The 16,925-nt window shown below is 43.1% G+C and overlaps 2 protein-coding genes across 4 annotated transcripts in view; one reads left to right on the top strand and one right to left on the bottom strand.

The window, feature by feature from the left end:
• LOC130205519 (growth hormone-regulated TBC protein 1-A-like) overlaps positions 1-16,925 on the bottom strand; it is a 158,349-nt gene that overhangs the window by 123,847 nt on the left and 17,577 nt on the right. The window lies entirely within an intron of this gene.
• Positions 1-16,925, top strand: part of st6gal2a (ST6 beta-galactosamide alpha-2,6-sialyltranferase 2a) — a 58,665-nt gene that overhangs the window by 38,409 nt on the left and 3,331 nt on the right. For all 3 annotated transcript variants that reach the window (XM_056432903.1, XM_056432895.1, XM_056432912.1), the window contains 3 exons: positions 7,532-7,629; positions 8,206-8,307; positions 11,727-11,901. In XM_056432903.1, coding sequence (XP_056288878.1) covers positions 7,532-7,629; positions 8,206-8,307; positions 11,727-11,901 — 375 coding nt within the window. The remainder of the gene's footprint in view (positions 1-7,531; positions 7,630-8,205; positions 8,308-11,726; positions 11,902-16,925) is intronic.

Raw genomic sequence — 16,925 nt, 5'->3', positions numbered from 1 at the left:
CAGTTTATAACCTGAGCTAATTTAAATGAATCGGCAGAGAGGAGCCATGATTGATACCAGAATAATGCATTCTAATTGTTTTGGTAATCTACTGCCACACGTCCAGTCGTCTTCTTATGACGTTGTCTGTTTTATTTAAATCAGGATAAAGAAAACTTAACTGTTTATTATTTGCGGATGATATGTGATGAAGAGTCTTTGGTGCTCGAACTCTAGGGGGAGATTTTTTATAATTGAGGGTCAACAACAAGATGAATCCCCCAGTGGAGTCCAGACCTGATGGATCTGTGAAGACTGGGGGGGGGGGAAATGAACTGAACTGAAGGTAGAGACACAGTCCTATTTTTAAAAGCGACCGCAGCAAGATGAAAGGCTAACGCTGTCATTGTTTCGCTGGAGGAGAAAAGCCGATGTCGTGATTGACAGCAAGTCCATAATAAGTGATGTGAGATGTGTGATGAGTGATTGACGGGCTGAGGCGTGCTGGAGTCTGGTCTTCCGACCGAACTTGCGTTGTGGCTTCATTTGCCAACGTGGCCGTTTGCATCGACACTTTTAGACCTAAAAAGACACCAACCTGCAGTAACTACACTGCAGCTACCAGAGGCAGTGGTATAAAGTTACAAGCCGACATTTTCATCAGCCATCTAACAAGTCCCAGAGAGCCATAATAGACTCTGTTAGAGTCCCATCTCGCAAAGTAAGAGTCATTCATCATGTGGCGAGAAGAAAATAACATGTCGGATATGAACCAGGTGAGGCAACAGAGGAGCAGTGCCATCGAGACACTGACAAATGCACTCTTAAGCTTTAAATTAATCAAACTCTCGATGGCGGAGTATGAATTATGGTGTTGTGATACTGTCGTTTAGTCATCGTTTGTCACCGACTTCACAAACTTTATGGCCGTTCCTGATGTTGAAAGCACAACACGGACTATCAACCTGAGCCAGACCAGTGGACGGACCCGTTGGTGTGATTACAGTTAAAGAAAGCCACGGTTTACTTTTTCCATTCATATTAACTCAACTTTAAACATGTTATTCTGTCTGTAGGGCAGTCAAGACCGTCACCTGGTTGTTGTTGTTGTTGTTGTTGTTATGAATACTATAAAGCTATAAAGTGCAATCTTGAAAATGAGATCATGAATGGCATTGTACAGATAAACTTAAATACACTGGTGCTTTTTGCTAAATATTATGTCACCATTAAATGCTGCTAAACTAAATAAAAACATAAAAAATAATCGCATAAAAAAAAGTTGTAGAAAAAATAAATGGAAGAGAAGTGGGTCTTCCTCATGAGACATTGCAGACATGGAAATGGAAAGACGACAATTAAGAGAAGATTGGTGAGGGTTGGATGTTGATCCGAGTCCCGTTATATATATATATAAATGTCTTAAAATAATTAAGTCTCACTGTTGTGTGAACATATTGATGATGTGAGCTTTCTTACAAAAGTAAAATTAGCTTCAGTATCTATGCTTTCAGAAAACCTTCTCAAACTCACATGGGTCTCGTGCAGCCCTGCAAGAAGCCGACATGTGTACAGTATTTCCTCTCTTTTTATTTTCCTTTTCTTTCACGTTGGTCTAAGTTACGGTCGGACAATGGACAGTAACTACTTTTTTCGCAACTTTTCCCGTGGCTTTGGTTCACTTTGTCGTGAGTATCGGAGAGCCACAACAAACAATGACTGGGACCGTTGTCTACTCGCTCGCTCAGCTGATCGCGCTGTGCAGGCCGCAGCTTCTGCCTGGAGACAGACCTGTGATCCCGTGGAGCTACGGAGAAGGGCTCGCGGCTGCAGGGCGGGTGCCAAGAGGAGGGCTAAAACGAGGAGATACAAACCCTCGGTACCGGCGATCATAACGGGGAACGTGAGGTCTTTGGCGAATAAGACGGATGAGCTCGGCACGCTGGTAATGACTGAGAGGATCTTCCATGAGAGCAGCCTCTTGTGTTTTACTGAGACGTGGCTGCAAGCGGACTATCCGGATCACAGCGCGTCTGTACCCGGCTTCAGGACTGTTCGGGCGGACAGAGACGCTACACAAAGCGGTAAGAAGAGAGGGGGCGGGATCGCTGTTTATGTGAATGAACGGTGGTGCCATCCGGACCATGTGTGCGTGAAGGAGCGCTTCTGTAGCCCGAACATTGAACTGCTGGCCGTGGGGATGCGCCCTTATTATTTGCCGAGGGAGTTCACGTCCGCCATTGTAGTTATCGTTTACGTGCCACCATCAGCTGACGCTGAGGAAGCTGTGGACATCATCCACTCCACTGTGTCTGCTCTGCTGAATCATCAGCCTGGAGCGTTCATGACTATTACTGGTGACTTTAACCACACCACATTGGATAAAGCTCTGCCAACCGTCCATCAATACATAGACTGCCCAACAAGGAACAATAAAACTCTTGACTTGCTGTATGCTAATACTAAGGACGCATACAGCGCCACTGCCCTTCCCCCCTAGGCAGGCCTGATCATGACCTGGTCCGGCTGACACCAGGTATGTTCCTCTGGTGAAGAGGCTGCCGGTGACCACCAGGATTGTGAGGAGGTGGTCTCTGGAGGCTGACGACGCTCTACAGGACTGCTTCGAGTCGACGGACTGGGATGTGCTGTGTGGACCGCATGGGGAGGACATCAACAGTATGACCGACTGCATCACGGAATACATCAAGTTCTGTGAACACACCACCATCCCATCACGGACTGTGCGCTGCTTCCCCAACAACAAGCCCTGGATCACCAGGGACCTGAAGGCGCTTCTTTACATGAAGAAAGCTGCTTCCAGGTCTGGGGACAGGGATGAGCTGAGGAGAGCCCAGCGCAACCTGAAGGTGAAGCTCAGGGAGGGCAAGGACTCCTACAGGAGGAAGCTGGAGGCCAAACTCCAGCTGAACAACACAAGGGAGGTGTGGACTGGGATGAAGCAGATAACTGGCTTCAAGGTGGGAGGGAGACAGCCAGGGGGCTCCCTGGAGAGGGCCAACGAGCTCAACTGTTTCTTCAACAGGTTTAGTTCACAGCCCCCGTCTCCTCCACACATCACACCTCCCAAACACCTCCCCCTCCGTCCCCCCTGTTGAGCTGCACATTCACCGAGCCCTCAACATCAATGGGCTCCTCCCCCCTCTCTCTGTGACTACTGACCAGGTGAGAAGACAGCTGGAGAAACTACACCAGCGCAAGGCGGAAGGTCCTGATGGCATCAGCCTCAGGGTCCTAAAGACCTGCCCCACCCAGCTGTCTGGTGTCCTGCAGCACCTCTTCAACCTCAGCCTGAGGCTGGGGGAAGTCCCGGTGCTGTGGAAGACGTCGTGCCTGGTCCCTGTCCCAAAGAAGTCAACACCATCTGGCCTCAATGACTACCGACCGGTCGCCCTCACCTCCCATGTGATGAAGGTGCTGGAGAGGCTGGTCTTGGCCCACCTCCGGCCGCAGGTGAAATCGTCGCTGGACCCTCTGCAATTTGCTTACCAGCCTCATGTGGGAGTGGACGACGCCATCATCTACCTGCTGCAACGAGCTCAGTCGCACCTGGATGGAACCGGTGTCTCTGTGAGAGTCACTTTCTTTGACTTCTCCAGTGCATTTAACACCATCCAGCCACTGCTGCTGAGTGAGAAGCTGCGGTGGTCGGTGTGGACCGTCCACCATCTCCTGGATCACTGACTACCTCACAGGCAGACCACAGTTTGTCAGAATGGGCGTGTGCTGTCTGGAACGGTGGTCAGTGATGTTGAGCCCACAGGAACTGTTCTGTCTCCTTCCTCTTCACCCTGTACACCAGTGACTTCCAGTACAACACGGAGTCATGCCATCTGCAGAAGTACTCTGATGACTCTGCAGTGGTCGGGTGTATTAGGAATGGACGGGAGGAGGAGTACAGGGCAGTGGTGAGTGACTTTGTAAAGTGGGCCGATGAGAACCACCTGCGGCTGAACGTGGCCAAGACCAGAGAGATGGTGGTGGACTTCAGGAGGAAGGCGACAGCTCCTTCACCTCTGAGTGTCCTGGGAGTGGACGTGGACATGGTGGAGGAGTACAAGTACCTGGGCGTCTCCATCGACAGCCGACTGAACTGGAAGGCCAACATCAACGCTGTGTACAAGAAGGGATGAGTCGACTCTTTTCCTGAGAAAGCTTGATCCTTCAACGTGTGCAGCAAGATGCTGGAGTTATTCTACCAGTCGGTTGTGGCCAGTGTGCTGCACTTTGCCATTGTCTGCTGGGGGAGCAGCATCGGAGCCGGTGACACCAGCCGTCTCAACAAACTGGTTAGGAAGGCTGGCTCCATCATCGGCTGCCAGCTGGAGCACCTGGAACAGGTGGTGGAGAGGAGGACGTTGAAGAAACTTGTGTCCATATTGGACCACCCGGACCACCCTCTCCACCACCTCCTACAGGGACAGAGGAGGACTTTCTCCAGACGTCTCCTCACGCTCCGCTGCCACAAGGAGAGATACAGGAGAACATTCCTGCCGACGGCTATGAGGCTCTACAACAGATCACCTCTTGCCAGATCATAGTGCAATAACTGCAATAATAACTCCATATTCACACTATGTTGATCTGCACTAAACACATTTCATTTATTTACACTACACACATACACACACTTCATTTTCATTTACACTACACACATACACACACTTTGCATTTTGCACACTGTCTATATTTAATATTTTTATATTTAATTTAATTTGTCATTAGTATTGTGTATTGTGTATGCATATATGTTGAATATATACATATATATATTTTACTTTGTTTACTTCTTGTATATATCTACACTACCGTTCAAAAGTTTGGGATCACTTAGAAATGTCCTTATTTTTCAATGAAGATAACATTAAATCAATCAGAAATACACTCTATACATTGTTAATGTGGTAAATGACTATTCTAGGTGGAAGTGTCTGGTTTCTAATGAAATATCTCCATAGGTGTATAGAGGCCCATTTCCAGCAACTATCACTCCAGTGTTCTGATGGTACATTGTGTTTGCTAATCGCCTTAGAAGACTAATGGATGATTAGAAAACCCTTGTGCAATTATGTTAGCACAGCTGAAAACAGTTATGCTGGTGATATAAGCTATACAACTGGCCTTCCTTTGAGCTAGTTGATTATCTGGAGCATCACATTTGTGGGTTCGATAAGACTCTCAAAATGGCCAGAAAAAAAGAACTTTCATGTGAAACTCGCCAGTCTATTCTTGTTCTTAGAAATGAAGGCTATTCCATGCGAGAAATTGCAAAGAAACTGAAAATTTCCTCCAGCGGTGTGTACTACTCCCTTCAGAGAACAGCACAAACGGGCTCTAACCAGAGCAGAAAGAGAAGTGGGAGGCCCCGGTGCACAACTCAGCAAGAAGACAAGTACATTAGAGTCTCTAGTTTGAGAAATAGACGCCTCACAGGTCCTCAACTGGCAGCTTCTTTAAATGGTACCCATAACGCCAGTGTCAACGTCGACAGTGAAGAGGCGACTCCGGGATGCTGGCCTTCTAGGCAGAGTGGCAAAGAAAAGCCATATCTGAGACTGGCCAATAAAAGAAAAGATTGGTATGGGCAAAAGAACACAGGCATTGGACAGAGGAAGATTGGAAAAAGGTGTTATGGACAGATGAATCCAAGTTTGAGGTGTTTGGATCACACAGAAGAACATTTGTGAGGCAGAACAGGTGAAAAGATGCTGGAAGAGTGCCTGACACCATCTGTCAAGCATGGTGGAGGTCATGTGATGGTCTGGGGCTGCTTTGGTGCTGGTAAAGTGGGAGATTTGTACCAGGTAAAGGGATTTTAAATAAGGAAGGCTATCACTCCATTTTGCAACGCCATGCCATACCCTGTGGGCAGCGCTTGATTGGAGCCAATTTCCTCCTCCAACAGGACAATGACCCAAAGCACACCTCCACATTGTGCAAGAACTATTGAGGGAAGAAGCAGGCAGCTTGCTGTCTGTAATGGAGTGGCCAGCACAGTCACCAGATCTCAACCCCATTGAGCTGTTGTGGGAGCAGCTTGACCGTATGGTCCGCAAGAAGTGCCCATCAAGCCAATCCAACTTGTGGCAGATGCTTCAGGAAGCGTGGGGTGACATTTCAACAGATTACCTCAACAAATTAACAGCTAGAATGCCAAAGGTCTGCAATGCTGTAATTGCTGCAAAAGGAGCATTCTTTGACGAAAGCAAAGTTTGAAGAAAAAAATTAATACTTCAAATACAAAACATTATTTCTAACCTTGTCAATGTCGTGACTATATTTTCTATACATTTTGCAACTCATTTGATAAATAAAAGTGAGTTTCCATGGAAAACACGAAATTGTCTGGGTGATCCCAAACTTTTGAACGGTAGTGTATATCTTTCATCGCTGTTTTTTATATTTTGTTTTATATTTTATTTTTTATTCTTGTGTGTTTAGTTTATTGGTGCTGCTACTGTTACGACAAATTTCCCCTTGGGGATTAATAAAGTATATATCTATCTATCTATATTGGCAAACTCGATGTCAAGCTCCGGAGCACGTTTTGAGTGTTTGCAGTAGGCTGTGTTGCTGTGAATGCCAATCATTGGTGCAACGACTGGCCCGAGGAGTATCGGAGCACATCTGGAGGAGCATCCATTCTAGTATCCGATCAGAAGCATCCGTGGGGGACTGATGGATCGGTCAACAGACGGGCAGACCTTACAAGTTCCTAATTATTAATACAGCAATCAAGCTGAGGGGTGTATGTCTGTGTGTGTGAACTGCGACGGACAGTGCATGTACAAAGCACACCGAAATGCAACTGTGTCGTATTCTCTGTCTTCGCGGTGGCTCGTCAGTTTCAGCAGCCAAGAGAGCACTTTGGTTATGTCTGCCAGCCTGACGGACATCGCGGTCAGGAGTCCGCTGTAATGAGCTTGGTGTCATTGTGATTCACAAACAGCGATGATCCAACTACATAAAGATCTGAATATGTCTACGAGCGGGAAGTAATTCACAGACAAACGAGTGTTCTTGTTCGTGTTTCTCTGAGCCTCATAAGTTATTGTTTATTTCTGAAAAGTTGCCTCCAAAATGAAAGACTCGGCAGAAAATTAAGTCACAAAAATAAATATTTGATCTTTTTCATTTAATTACTTAAAATCTATGTTTTTGCTGAGCAACTCCAGGGTCAAATATAAATAAATCTAACATAATACCGGATTATAAAGAGCATTTCAAGGTTTTTTTAATGCTACTCGTGTGTATATATATATAAATGCTGGAAATTCACTTTGGTCACCGCCTTGTGTATGTATTTTGGTTCCTCTGTGTATTTAGTATTATTGTTTTTTGTGTTTAATTTTTAGATTTTATTAATGCTCTAATGTGCACCCGCTGCTGTGATCCTGAGATGTCCCCACTGTGGGACTAATAAAGTAATATCTAATCTAATATATATATCAGTTTTAATATTGACACAATAACATGTGTAATGCAAGGTCAGTTCATGACCTGCCTTGACAGCCTGTGCTATGTCTTTCAGATAATCATGATGCAGTCTTACGGTTCAACGCGGCGCCCACGGCGGGATACGAGCGAGACGTGGGGAACAAAACCACCATCCGCGTCATCAACTCGCAGGTGAGTGAGCCTCTGGCCTAGCATGACGCACAATGATGACTTATTGATCGATCTATAACTCGGAGGGCTGTGTCACTCGATGAAAAGCATGTAAAACCAAATGTTGAAAATATAAATGATTCATGATGTGAAATGAACTTACTCAAAAATAGAAGTTCCGTCTCAACTTGGAGCCACATTTGTGTCACATGACATCGAGACCGTCCTCTCTCTCAACTAAAAGGTTTTCCAATCGAACGTCTCTTCAATCAACCAAAAGCTGAACTATCCCTGTGTTAAATTAATTATTTTAATGCGGCTCTACTTAATATTTTAGTATTTGCAATGGATGGAATGACTCCGTGCCATGTGAACGGTGAAGCACGTAGTAACACATCCAGAAATAATTCACCTGACTCTGCAGTTCTCCTCAGCTTTGGAAACTGGGGGAAACAGCTGGCCTGGCTCTGGGAACACACGGTGTGAACCAGCAGCTCTAAAGCTTAATATTTCAAATGCCTGGCAACCGTACGATGACGGCAAGACTTCATGTGTCGGTACAACTGGTCATAAATTCAGGACTTCTTGCTTTTGCAGATTTTGGCCAATGCTAAGCATCGATTCAACACAAGCTCAATCTACAAGAATGTGACCCTGGTGGCCTGGGATCCTGCTCCGTACACCGTCAACTTACACAAGGTATGTGCTCTGTGTCTCAGATGAGCTGCTCACACAAACCATGCAACCAGGTCATTAATCTGTTTCCAGGCCGGTTGACCTAAATAATCAGGGAAGCAGTTTCCATCGAAGATGTGTTGATGTGAACAATCGTAAAAACCTTTACAGTGGGTACGGAAAGTATTCAGACACCTTAAACAGAAATGTAGACATTTTTGCAAATTTATTAAGAAAAGAAAAAATGTAATATCACATGGTCATAATTAATGAGAAATAAAATGAACTTTTAAAATTGTATTTATCATTAATTATGACCATGTGATATTTCAGTCTTTCTTTTTTAATAAATTTGCAAACATAAAAAAAAAAAATTCTGTCAAGATGGGGTGCTGAGTGAACATTAATGAGAAATAAAATGAACTTTTTTGATTTTAGCAAATGACTGCAATGAAACCAAAGTGAAAAATGTTAAAGGGGTCTGAATACTTTCCGTCCCCACTGTAAGTAGCCTGGACAAGGAATAGTTTCACTCCACCAGAAGCACCACATTAGTCCTGTTCAACCATAAACATAAGAAGTGGGTCCGTGGTTTAAGTGATCTCTCCATTGATTTGTGGACTGCGTTGATTTTGGCCATCGTCAACATATTTTTTTTCAGTCCCGAAGTGACATGATTGTGGGAGTCCGGGATTCCGGGGCTTTCCGGTCTCTGTACGCTTGCAGTAAGAGATGTGTTCGTATTCTCGGCATTAAGTCAGACACGTTCCCAGTGGGCGTCGGCCTCCGCGAGGGCTGCCCTTTATCACCGGTCCTGTTTGTGATTTTCATGGACAGGATATCCAGGCACAGCCTGGGGGTGGAGCAGGTCAGGTCTGGGGGTCTCGGGATCGCCTCTCTGCTGTTTGCAGACGATGTGGTCCTGTTGGCATCCTCAGACCGTGACCTCTGGCATTCACTGGGGCGTTTTGCAGCCGGGTGTGATACGGCTGGGATGAGAGTCAATGAGTTTTCTCTGTAAGGTGGCCGGGCTCAGCCTTGGAGATAGGGTACGGAGCTCGGACATCAGGAGGGAGCTGGGAGTCGAGCCGCTACTCCTTCGTGTCGAAAGGAGTCAGCTGAGATGATTCGGGCATCTAATTCAGACGCCTCCTGGGAAGACCAAGGACACGCTGGAGGGATTATATCTCTAAATTGGCCTGGGATCGCCTCGGGATCCCCCAGAATGGGCTGGAAAATGTTGCGGGTGAGAGGGAAGTCTGGGTCAGACCCCCCCGACCCCGGACTAAGCGGATGAGAATGGATGGATGTGACACGAGACTAAGTACCACTAAACTCAGAAGAGGATTTATTTTTTTGGCGAACACATTGTAAGAAGGGTCAAAGTTTGAAAATGAAAACACTGACAACTCTCAGAATGGAAAACGGCATTCACAAAGTAACCCCCACCCTGAAGAATACAACACTGCATCAGCTATTGTCTGTGTTTCCCCATTTCACAATGAACCTCTAACTACTCCCCATACGGCTGAAGCACGAGCACAGTAAAGGGAGTATTCTGGATATATACCGATAGTTCATCTTTGAAGATATCAACATTCTACCTGCATTTATTTCCCCCACAGAGATATCAATTAAACCGTTTCCACTTTTTTTACATTCTCCTGGGTAAATCTTATACACAGATATGTCATCCCTGAAGGTCGACACTGAAATGGAAATAGTCCAATGTCAGCAGGGGAGCAAATTGATTCAGATTGTTGATCTTATCTTTTAGCCAGAGAGGCCACTCCTTTGATGCATCACTGTGCATATCACATGAAACGGTGTCCTAACCAAACTGTACTGAACAATAACTTCAATGAACTCCCTCTCCTACTTATTGTTATGGGTAATGATCTGCTGCCCCTGTCATTAAGATCCAAGACTTCTGAGAGAGTTCAGGTTAGCAATTATATAAAAAACACCAAAGTGATTAGCATGTATTCTTCTCTCTCAATAAATAAAACATTTCTCTCCTATTTTTATTATTGGAGTATTAATAACATCCTTGTCTGTTTTTATTCTTTTTTTTGTTTTGTTGATATAATTGTTTTTTTCTCAAGCTAATGATATCATTATAATCTAAATGAACAGTAAGTTATTTTCAGGCTTTAACCTTTAGTTCGCTGCATGGGGTTGTTATGTAAAGCCTGTCTCATCCACTAATATCTCCCAGGAGTATCACACAATACAATGCTGATAGTAAGCTTTTGTTTTGAAGCCCATCGCAGAAAAGGAAGGAATTATTTTATGTTGGTTATTTTGAGGTGTTTAAAAAACTATTTTCTCTTTCTTTAGTTCTTGTTCTTGACTCTTATATAATTCTTTATAATATTTTGCAAAAGCATTCGATATTTCCCGAGGCTCAGTCTCCAGACGGTTAGGTTCAGGGTTTTTAATTTGAGTATAGTTAGATTGTGCCTTCTGGAGTTGAAAAGCCAACATCCTGCTAGCTTTGTTTCCCATTTGTTATTATGTCATATTAATATACCTGAGAGCTTCTTCTGCCTTACATGATAGTGCCTCATCTAACTGTAGCCCAACTTCCTGGAGCATTTTCAATGTATCCTCTTTTCTATTAAGACAATAGTTTGATTTAACTACTCTGGGATATTCCCATAAGCAGAAAGATTATCTACATTATTTTTCTTTTGTTGCAAAAATAAACAGAATACATGCGAATAATGTAAATATAACCTCAGGCCATAACTGTGAAGAAATGCACCAATTAAATGTAGTTCAGATCCAAGTCTACTGAGAACATGTTTTACCTTTCAATCAGAGAAGTCATTATAGTCCAACTGTTCGATGTGTTCACATTCAGTGGCCATAACAGCGCTGTGTCTGTCATTGCTTTCTTTTTAAAAATGTAAATGATTTCTAAAAACTCTTTATTTCATTTTTTACAACACAGTGTCCGATACAGTCCAAACATGATGTACATGTTGGAAAATGTTGACTGTAATTTAGAAACAATGTTTTTTTGTCGCTCTGATGAAAGTATTCAGAAAGTGTTTTAAAATTTGTTTTATATTTATATATAAAACATTTTCATGAGGACGGCGTGAGTCAGACGTGACCGAACGTTAAGTAGTCCACGTTGACGGGTCCTACTGCACGACTAGAATTACGCTAAACGAATGAAATGCTATTTACCATTTTATTTTTCAATTGCTGACGTCATATGAAAACAGTCTTCTCTTGTCTCTGCACAAGTTCAACGATAACAAACGCATTTTTGAGCGCACGGGTGCTCCTTTAACTCAGAGGCTCTTTGTGGCAAAGCGTTATTGCTTGTTGGAGGTGACCGGCAGCACTTCATGATCACCACATTGATTTTATTTCGCCATCTGAAACCGACGTCTAAACGGAGGCATCGCTCTTTTTTTCTTCTTCATCAGTGGTATGACAGTCCGGAATACAACCTGTTTGGCCCGTACATTGAGCACCGCAAGCTCCATCCCAGCCAACCCTTCTACATCCTTCACCCGAGCTATGTGTGGCGACTCTGGGATGTGATCCAGGGCAACACTCAGGAGAATATCCAGCCCAACCCTCCCTCGTCTGGCTTCATCGGTGAGAACACACATGGTTTATTAATGCCCACATGCATTCAGTGTACGCCTGTTTCCTCCCTCTGTCCATTTATCTTTCCATTTCAATGCCTGCTCCTGGAGCAGATGTGTACACACACACCCACCCACACACACACACACACACACACACACACACGTGTGAGCCAAGACATGAGGACATTTTTAGCTTGTGTATTGTATGATACGGCATGCAGCGTGGCTATGCGACGCACTCCACAGCGGCACATCCGTGCAGGCGTTCGTCTTTGAAGCTCTCCAGCATGTCAATATACACTTCACATCGGTCTCTTCCTCTTAAATATTCAGAAATGTCCCTCTCAAGTCCATATTTGTTGTATAAAACATGACATTATTCTAGGAGCGCTGGTGTAGTAGAAGGCACATCATTTTCTGGCAGTTATTCCCACTTTCTCCTGTGTACCCGAACCCTCCACATAGTACAACCATCTCATCATCATCATCATCACCACGACAACACTGATCTGGAGCATGTGTTTACCTCAGAAGCGACAGACTATTATTGTTATGGTTGCTCCGTAGTATCGAGTGGCACATTCTGTCATTTTGAATGTACTTGTCGAGAATGATTACTCATTTCAGTTTCTCCGTGTTTGGTCGTGACTCTGATATTTTGTGCCGATGACACAGCATAGCACATATTATGTTATATATTCTGTAGCTGTACTACAGCGTCTCTAGCCACAATGAACATCTTTTATTTATCACAGCATAGCTATAAATCTCATACATCTGTTATTTAATTGCTTTTGCAGCAAGCAAGAGAGATACAACCTTGACACTATTTAGTTTTTCTTTGACTATTGGTTGTGAACCACAAAAGTAAAATTGGGAGCTTGAGCTGCGTATTTTGAGTTAATTACCTTCGCATTGAAAATGCCGGAAGGTTATGTTTTGATCGCCATTTATTTATTTATTTGTATGCGTGTTATTCGCAAAACTCAAAAAGTATTGAACCGAATCGCATGAAATTTGGTGGGATGATTGTTTATTATCCGGGGACCAGTTGATTAGATTTTGGGATCGATCGGGTCAAAGGTCAAAGGTCATGAACAGGTCAAAATCTTTCGCAGAACTCAAAAAGTATTGAACCGAATCGCATGAAATTTGGTGGGATGATTGTTTATTATCCGGGGACCAGTTGATTAGATTTTGGGATCGATCGGGTCAAAGGTCAAGGTCAAAGGTCATGAACAGGTCAAATCTTCTTGAATCACATGGAATTTGGTGGGATGATTGGTTATTATCCGGGGACCATTTGATTAGATTTTGGGATCAATCGGGTCCAAGGTCAAGGTCATGGAAAGGTCAACATCTTTTTTTTACCATAGCACGATACATTTTTGTCCAATTGGCATGCAACTAATGCCAAAATGTTCATAATTCAATGCCCAATCTTGTGATATGCGAAGGTATGCGCTCTACCGAGTGCCCGTTCTAGTTCCCCATGAGTTCACCACGAAGTGTTTGCTTTGACGTTGTCATTTGACATGTTGTGACTATGAATGTGTCACTTGTAGCTGCTTTAAAACAACTACTCTAAACAGTTGATATTGCTAGAGTCTAAACATTGATCTTTAAGAGGAGAAAATAAGTAAAAAATTATCCTCATAACAATATTGTATTATTGACTATGTTGTCGGCATCATAATCTACTGGTCATCCATCATTTAAGCAAAGCACAAGTAACACAACCTCAACTAAGAATAAATGCAACAGAGCATCTGGTTTTCTGTTCTGCTTTCAGTTTATAATATTATTATTATATCTAGTTATATTTATATACTAATATATTATTATATATATTTATATACTCCGTCAGTAATGATGGACTGAATGAAAGGCAGCAGGACTTTACATTTACCAAAATTCTATGGCCTCACTGCTCGTAATCCGTGATAATGGAACTGCATTGTCAACGTGTTCCTTTGGTTTCTATTCTTGTCTTGTCTATTTAGTGGACCGCACGTACCTCGACCAATTTATGGTTAATTATGCTACAGTATATGCTTTATTTCTAGATGGTCTTTTACCCAGCTGTTGGTGGTAACTGGCCTTTTATAATAAAACACAATCCGCCTCGTTGGAGACATTTCCCTAATTTCAGACCGTCTTTTGTCCTTCACATCTTCTCAAATGTGTCTGACTTACAACGCAGTGCAAATGGGGCAGTCTCACAAACACTCATTACTTTACATTTATTTAGCAGAGCGTTTTGTACTTTAATAGAGAAGAGATGTGCATGCACGCACTCACAAATATTTGTGAAGTTGTCAAGTCAATGCTCACAAAAAATCCATTAAAATCCCTTTTTAACCTCATTACAGGGGGGGAAAAGCACGAAAATCGTGGCAGGTTTTTCAGGTAGACGAGTTATTGGGTTTATTTTTATTTTGTTTAGTGTTTTTATCTTCACTGCTATGTATCAATGTACGTGCAGGACTCCATAAGAATTTTAAACGGGTTAATTTAATTTAACATATTTCCCATTCTGTGCTGTCTGAAAGTCATAAAGATTACATTAGTCATTAAGATTACGTCGGATAACAATTCATCACCATGAATTTAATTACCGATTTCTATGCATTTCTATTGGCTGCCGAGTACTTCCGGGACCTCTGAGTCATTGATCGTGACGATCAAGCATTTTAAACTTCTAGTGAAGGATCTCTCTCTTTAACGGCTGTAGGTGTGCACCTCTAGGAACAGGAGATACATTATTATTGTTTTTTTCTTTTACAGCAAAGTAGTCATTACTCCGATGCTATACATGTTAAATGGAGGATGCTCTGTCTATTTATTTGTATTATTATTAAAGAAATACAATCGCAGTGTGTTGATTCTCACAGATTTGTGAATAGATTATACATATTTATACAGATTAGTGAACAGATTACGCAAAATTACACAGATCACACAAAATTGTTTAAAAAAAAACATGACACAAAATCATACAGTAACACATGATGGACTTTGTCTTGTTTCCACATAAAGACTGAACACAAATCAAGCTTTATCCACCAAAACGATGATTGCAGTTTTATGACATTAGTATTAATGTGTCAAGTTACAATTTTAAATTGTAATTTGTCAGTGTCACATAAAGGTATTCGAAATCCCAAATTCAGGATTTTGCCATGATTACTCTCACTCTCACTCTCTCTCACACACACACACACAGTTACAACTGGTAATACAAAATTAAAAAAAGGGTTACTTGTGTTTTACGTCCAACTCCTCAATGGCAACAATTTTTCGTATTCCACTTCCCAGATGTTGCTTCCTGTTTGTCTCTTGATGGATGAAACGATGCGTTCCCACGGAGCTGTGTGCTCTGGTGCCGTACGGGTAACCATCAGCCATCACATGGTGTCTTCTTGGCACACCAATTCTCTTACTGGAATTAAGGTTTAACTGGGCATCTCTCCTCATTGTGAACAATTTAGAATTTAATGTACAAAAAACATGCGACAAAATCATTCAGAAAGACAAAGTACATGGATCAAAAGAGGGAACCTCAACACAGACGTAACAATTCATTCATAAAATAAACACTGCAGATCAAGATTATATCATTGTAAGCGTAAAAAGCTTGACAAAAAGGAGGCTGGAGTAAAGAGGAGGAAAAGACGACAGTAACGTGATTAAAACATCAGTCTACTAAAGACACTCCTTGGAGAAGCACAACTCTATGACTGGCTAGCATTACATTTACAGCGGTGCAATGGCTTCCAGTGTAATTAGGAGGAAACGGGGTCGGTAGATGATCACATTGACAGGTGATAACAAACATGTACATCCTTTCAAACTTTAAGAGCAACTATCACAATTCTTATTGATAAAAACAAGAAATATAGACATAAAATGAAGACGAAGTACTTTATAATGTGACCACAAGTAGATGTCCGCATGCCGTTGTGCACTTTTGTTCATTTGTGTCCTCCTTGGCACAATTAAGGGAAAGCCCCAATGCTCTTTCTCACACACTTATATTTTATACAATAGTGTGCAGTTTCGAGAAGACCCGTTGCCAGTTTCAACATTACAATTCCTCTTTGCACAAAGCAAGACCCATAAAGAAATGAGTTCCAGACCTAAACCCTTCAAACACCTTCTAAGGATGGATTGTAAGCAGCCTGTGAGCCAGGCCTCATCACAAAACATCCACGCACAACCCCACATTGTGGCTGGAGTAATGCAACATCTTGATGAAAGCTTTAGCATAAAAGTGTGTTTCTCCATAAAATGCATAGGGGCGTAATGTTCAGGTATCCACATACTTTTACCCGTCTAGTTGTTCGGACTTTTGGTACTTTTTACGTCTCAAGGACAAACATAAAGTCACACAGAAAGTTCATTTTCTTTCTTAATGTATTATGCTTTCGCTCATATTCCACTTATCCGCTTTGAATATTATCAGCCGATTGCATGGACATAATTGCCAGTTATCAGCCTCACAGATATGGGTCACTAGTTCAGAAGGCCTTTAAAATACACAGTTGATGACTGGTACGAAGACACTGTGTGGTGTTTGGGGTCAACTTATGTACTTTGAACACAAACCTTCTTTTCGTAAACCCAATAGTTATGTTGCTTCTACCTAAACGTTAAATATAACTGTCACAAAGTGGGAGCTGGTGTATCAGTGGGAGGTTGAAGCGCCGGTCGTGATAACCACTGATGCCATTCAATCAGCTGGTAACATGTTCAATGGGTGTACCAGTTCACGTCCTAAATGTGACTGCCAAGCCGAGTCGTTGCTTCGTCATCACGGCCGCGTGTCCTGTCCGGTCGTGTTGAGAATGTTCAGGCTCAGGTGGAGACCTCCCTGGGCGCGGGGGCTTGTGCGCCTGGTGGCCGAGGTGCTGCCGCCCTGGTGGAGACCGTCGGTGGTGACCTGGGCGGTGCAGGCCACGGTGTTGCTGTGGACTCTGCGGTTCACATGGACCACCGTGGTCTTGGAGGGCATGGAGGTGTTGCCGTTCT

The sequence above is a fragment of the Pseudoliparis swirei genome, chromosome 2 (assembly GCF_029220125.1).
Source record: "Pseudoliparis swirei isolate HS2019 ecotype Mariana Trench chromosome 2, NWPU_hadal_v1, whole genome shotgun sequence".
Taxonomy (NCBI): domain Eukaryota; kingdom Metazoa; phylum Chordata; class Actinopteri; order Perciformes; family Liparidae; genus Pseudoliparis; species Pseudoliparis swirei.
Note: the sequence above shows the minus strand (reverse complement) of the source record. Positions and strands in the feature narration are given on the sequence as shown.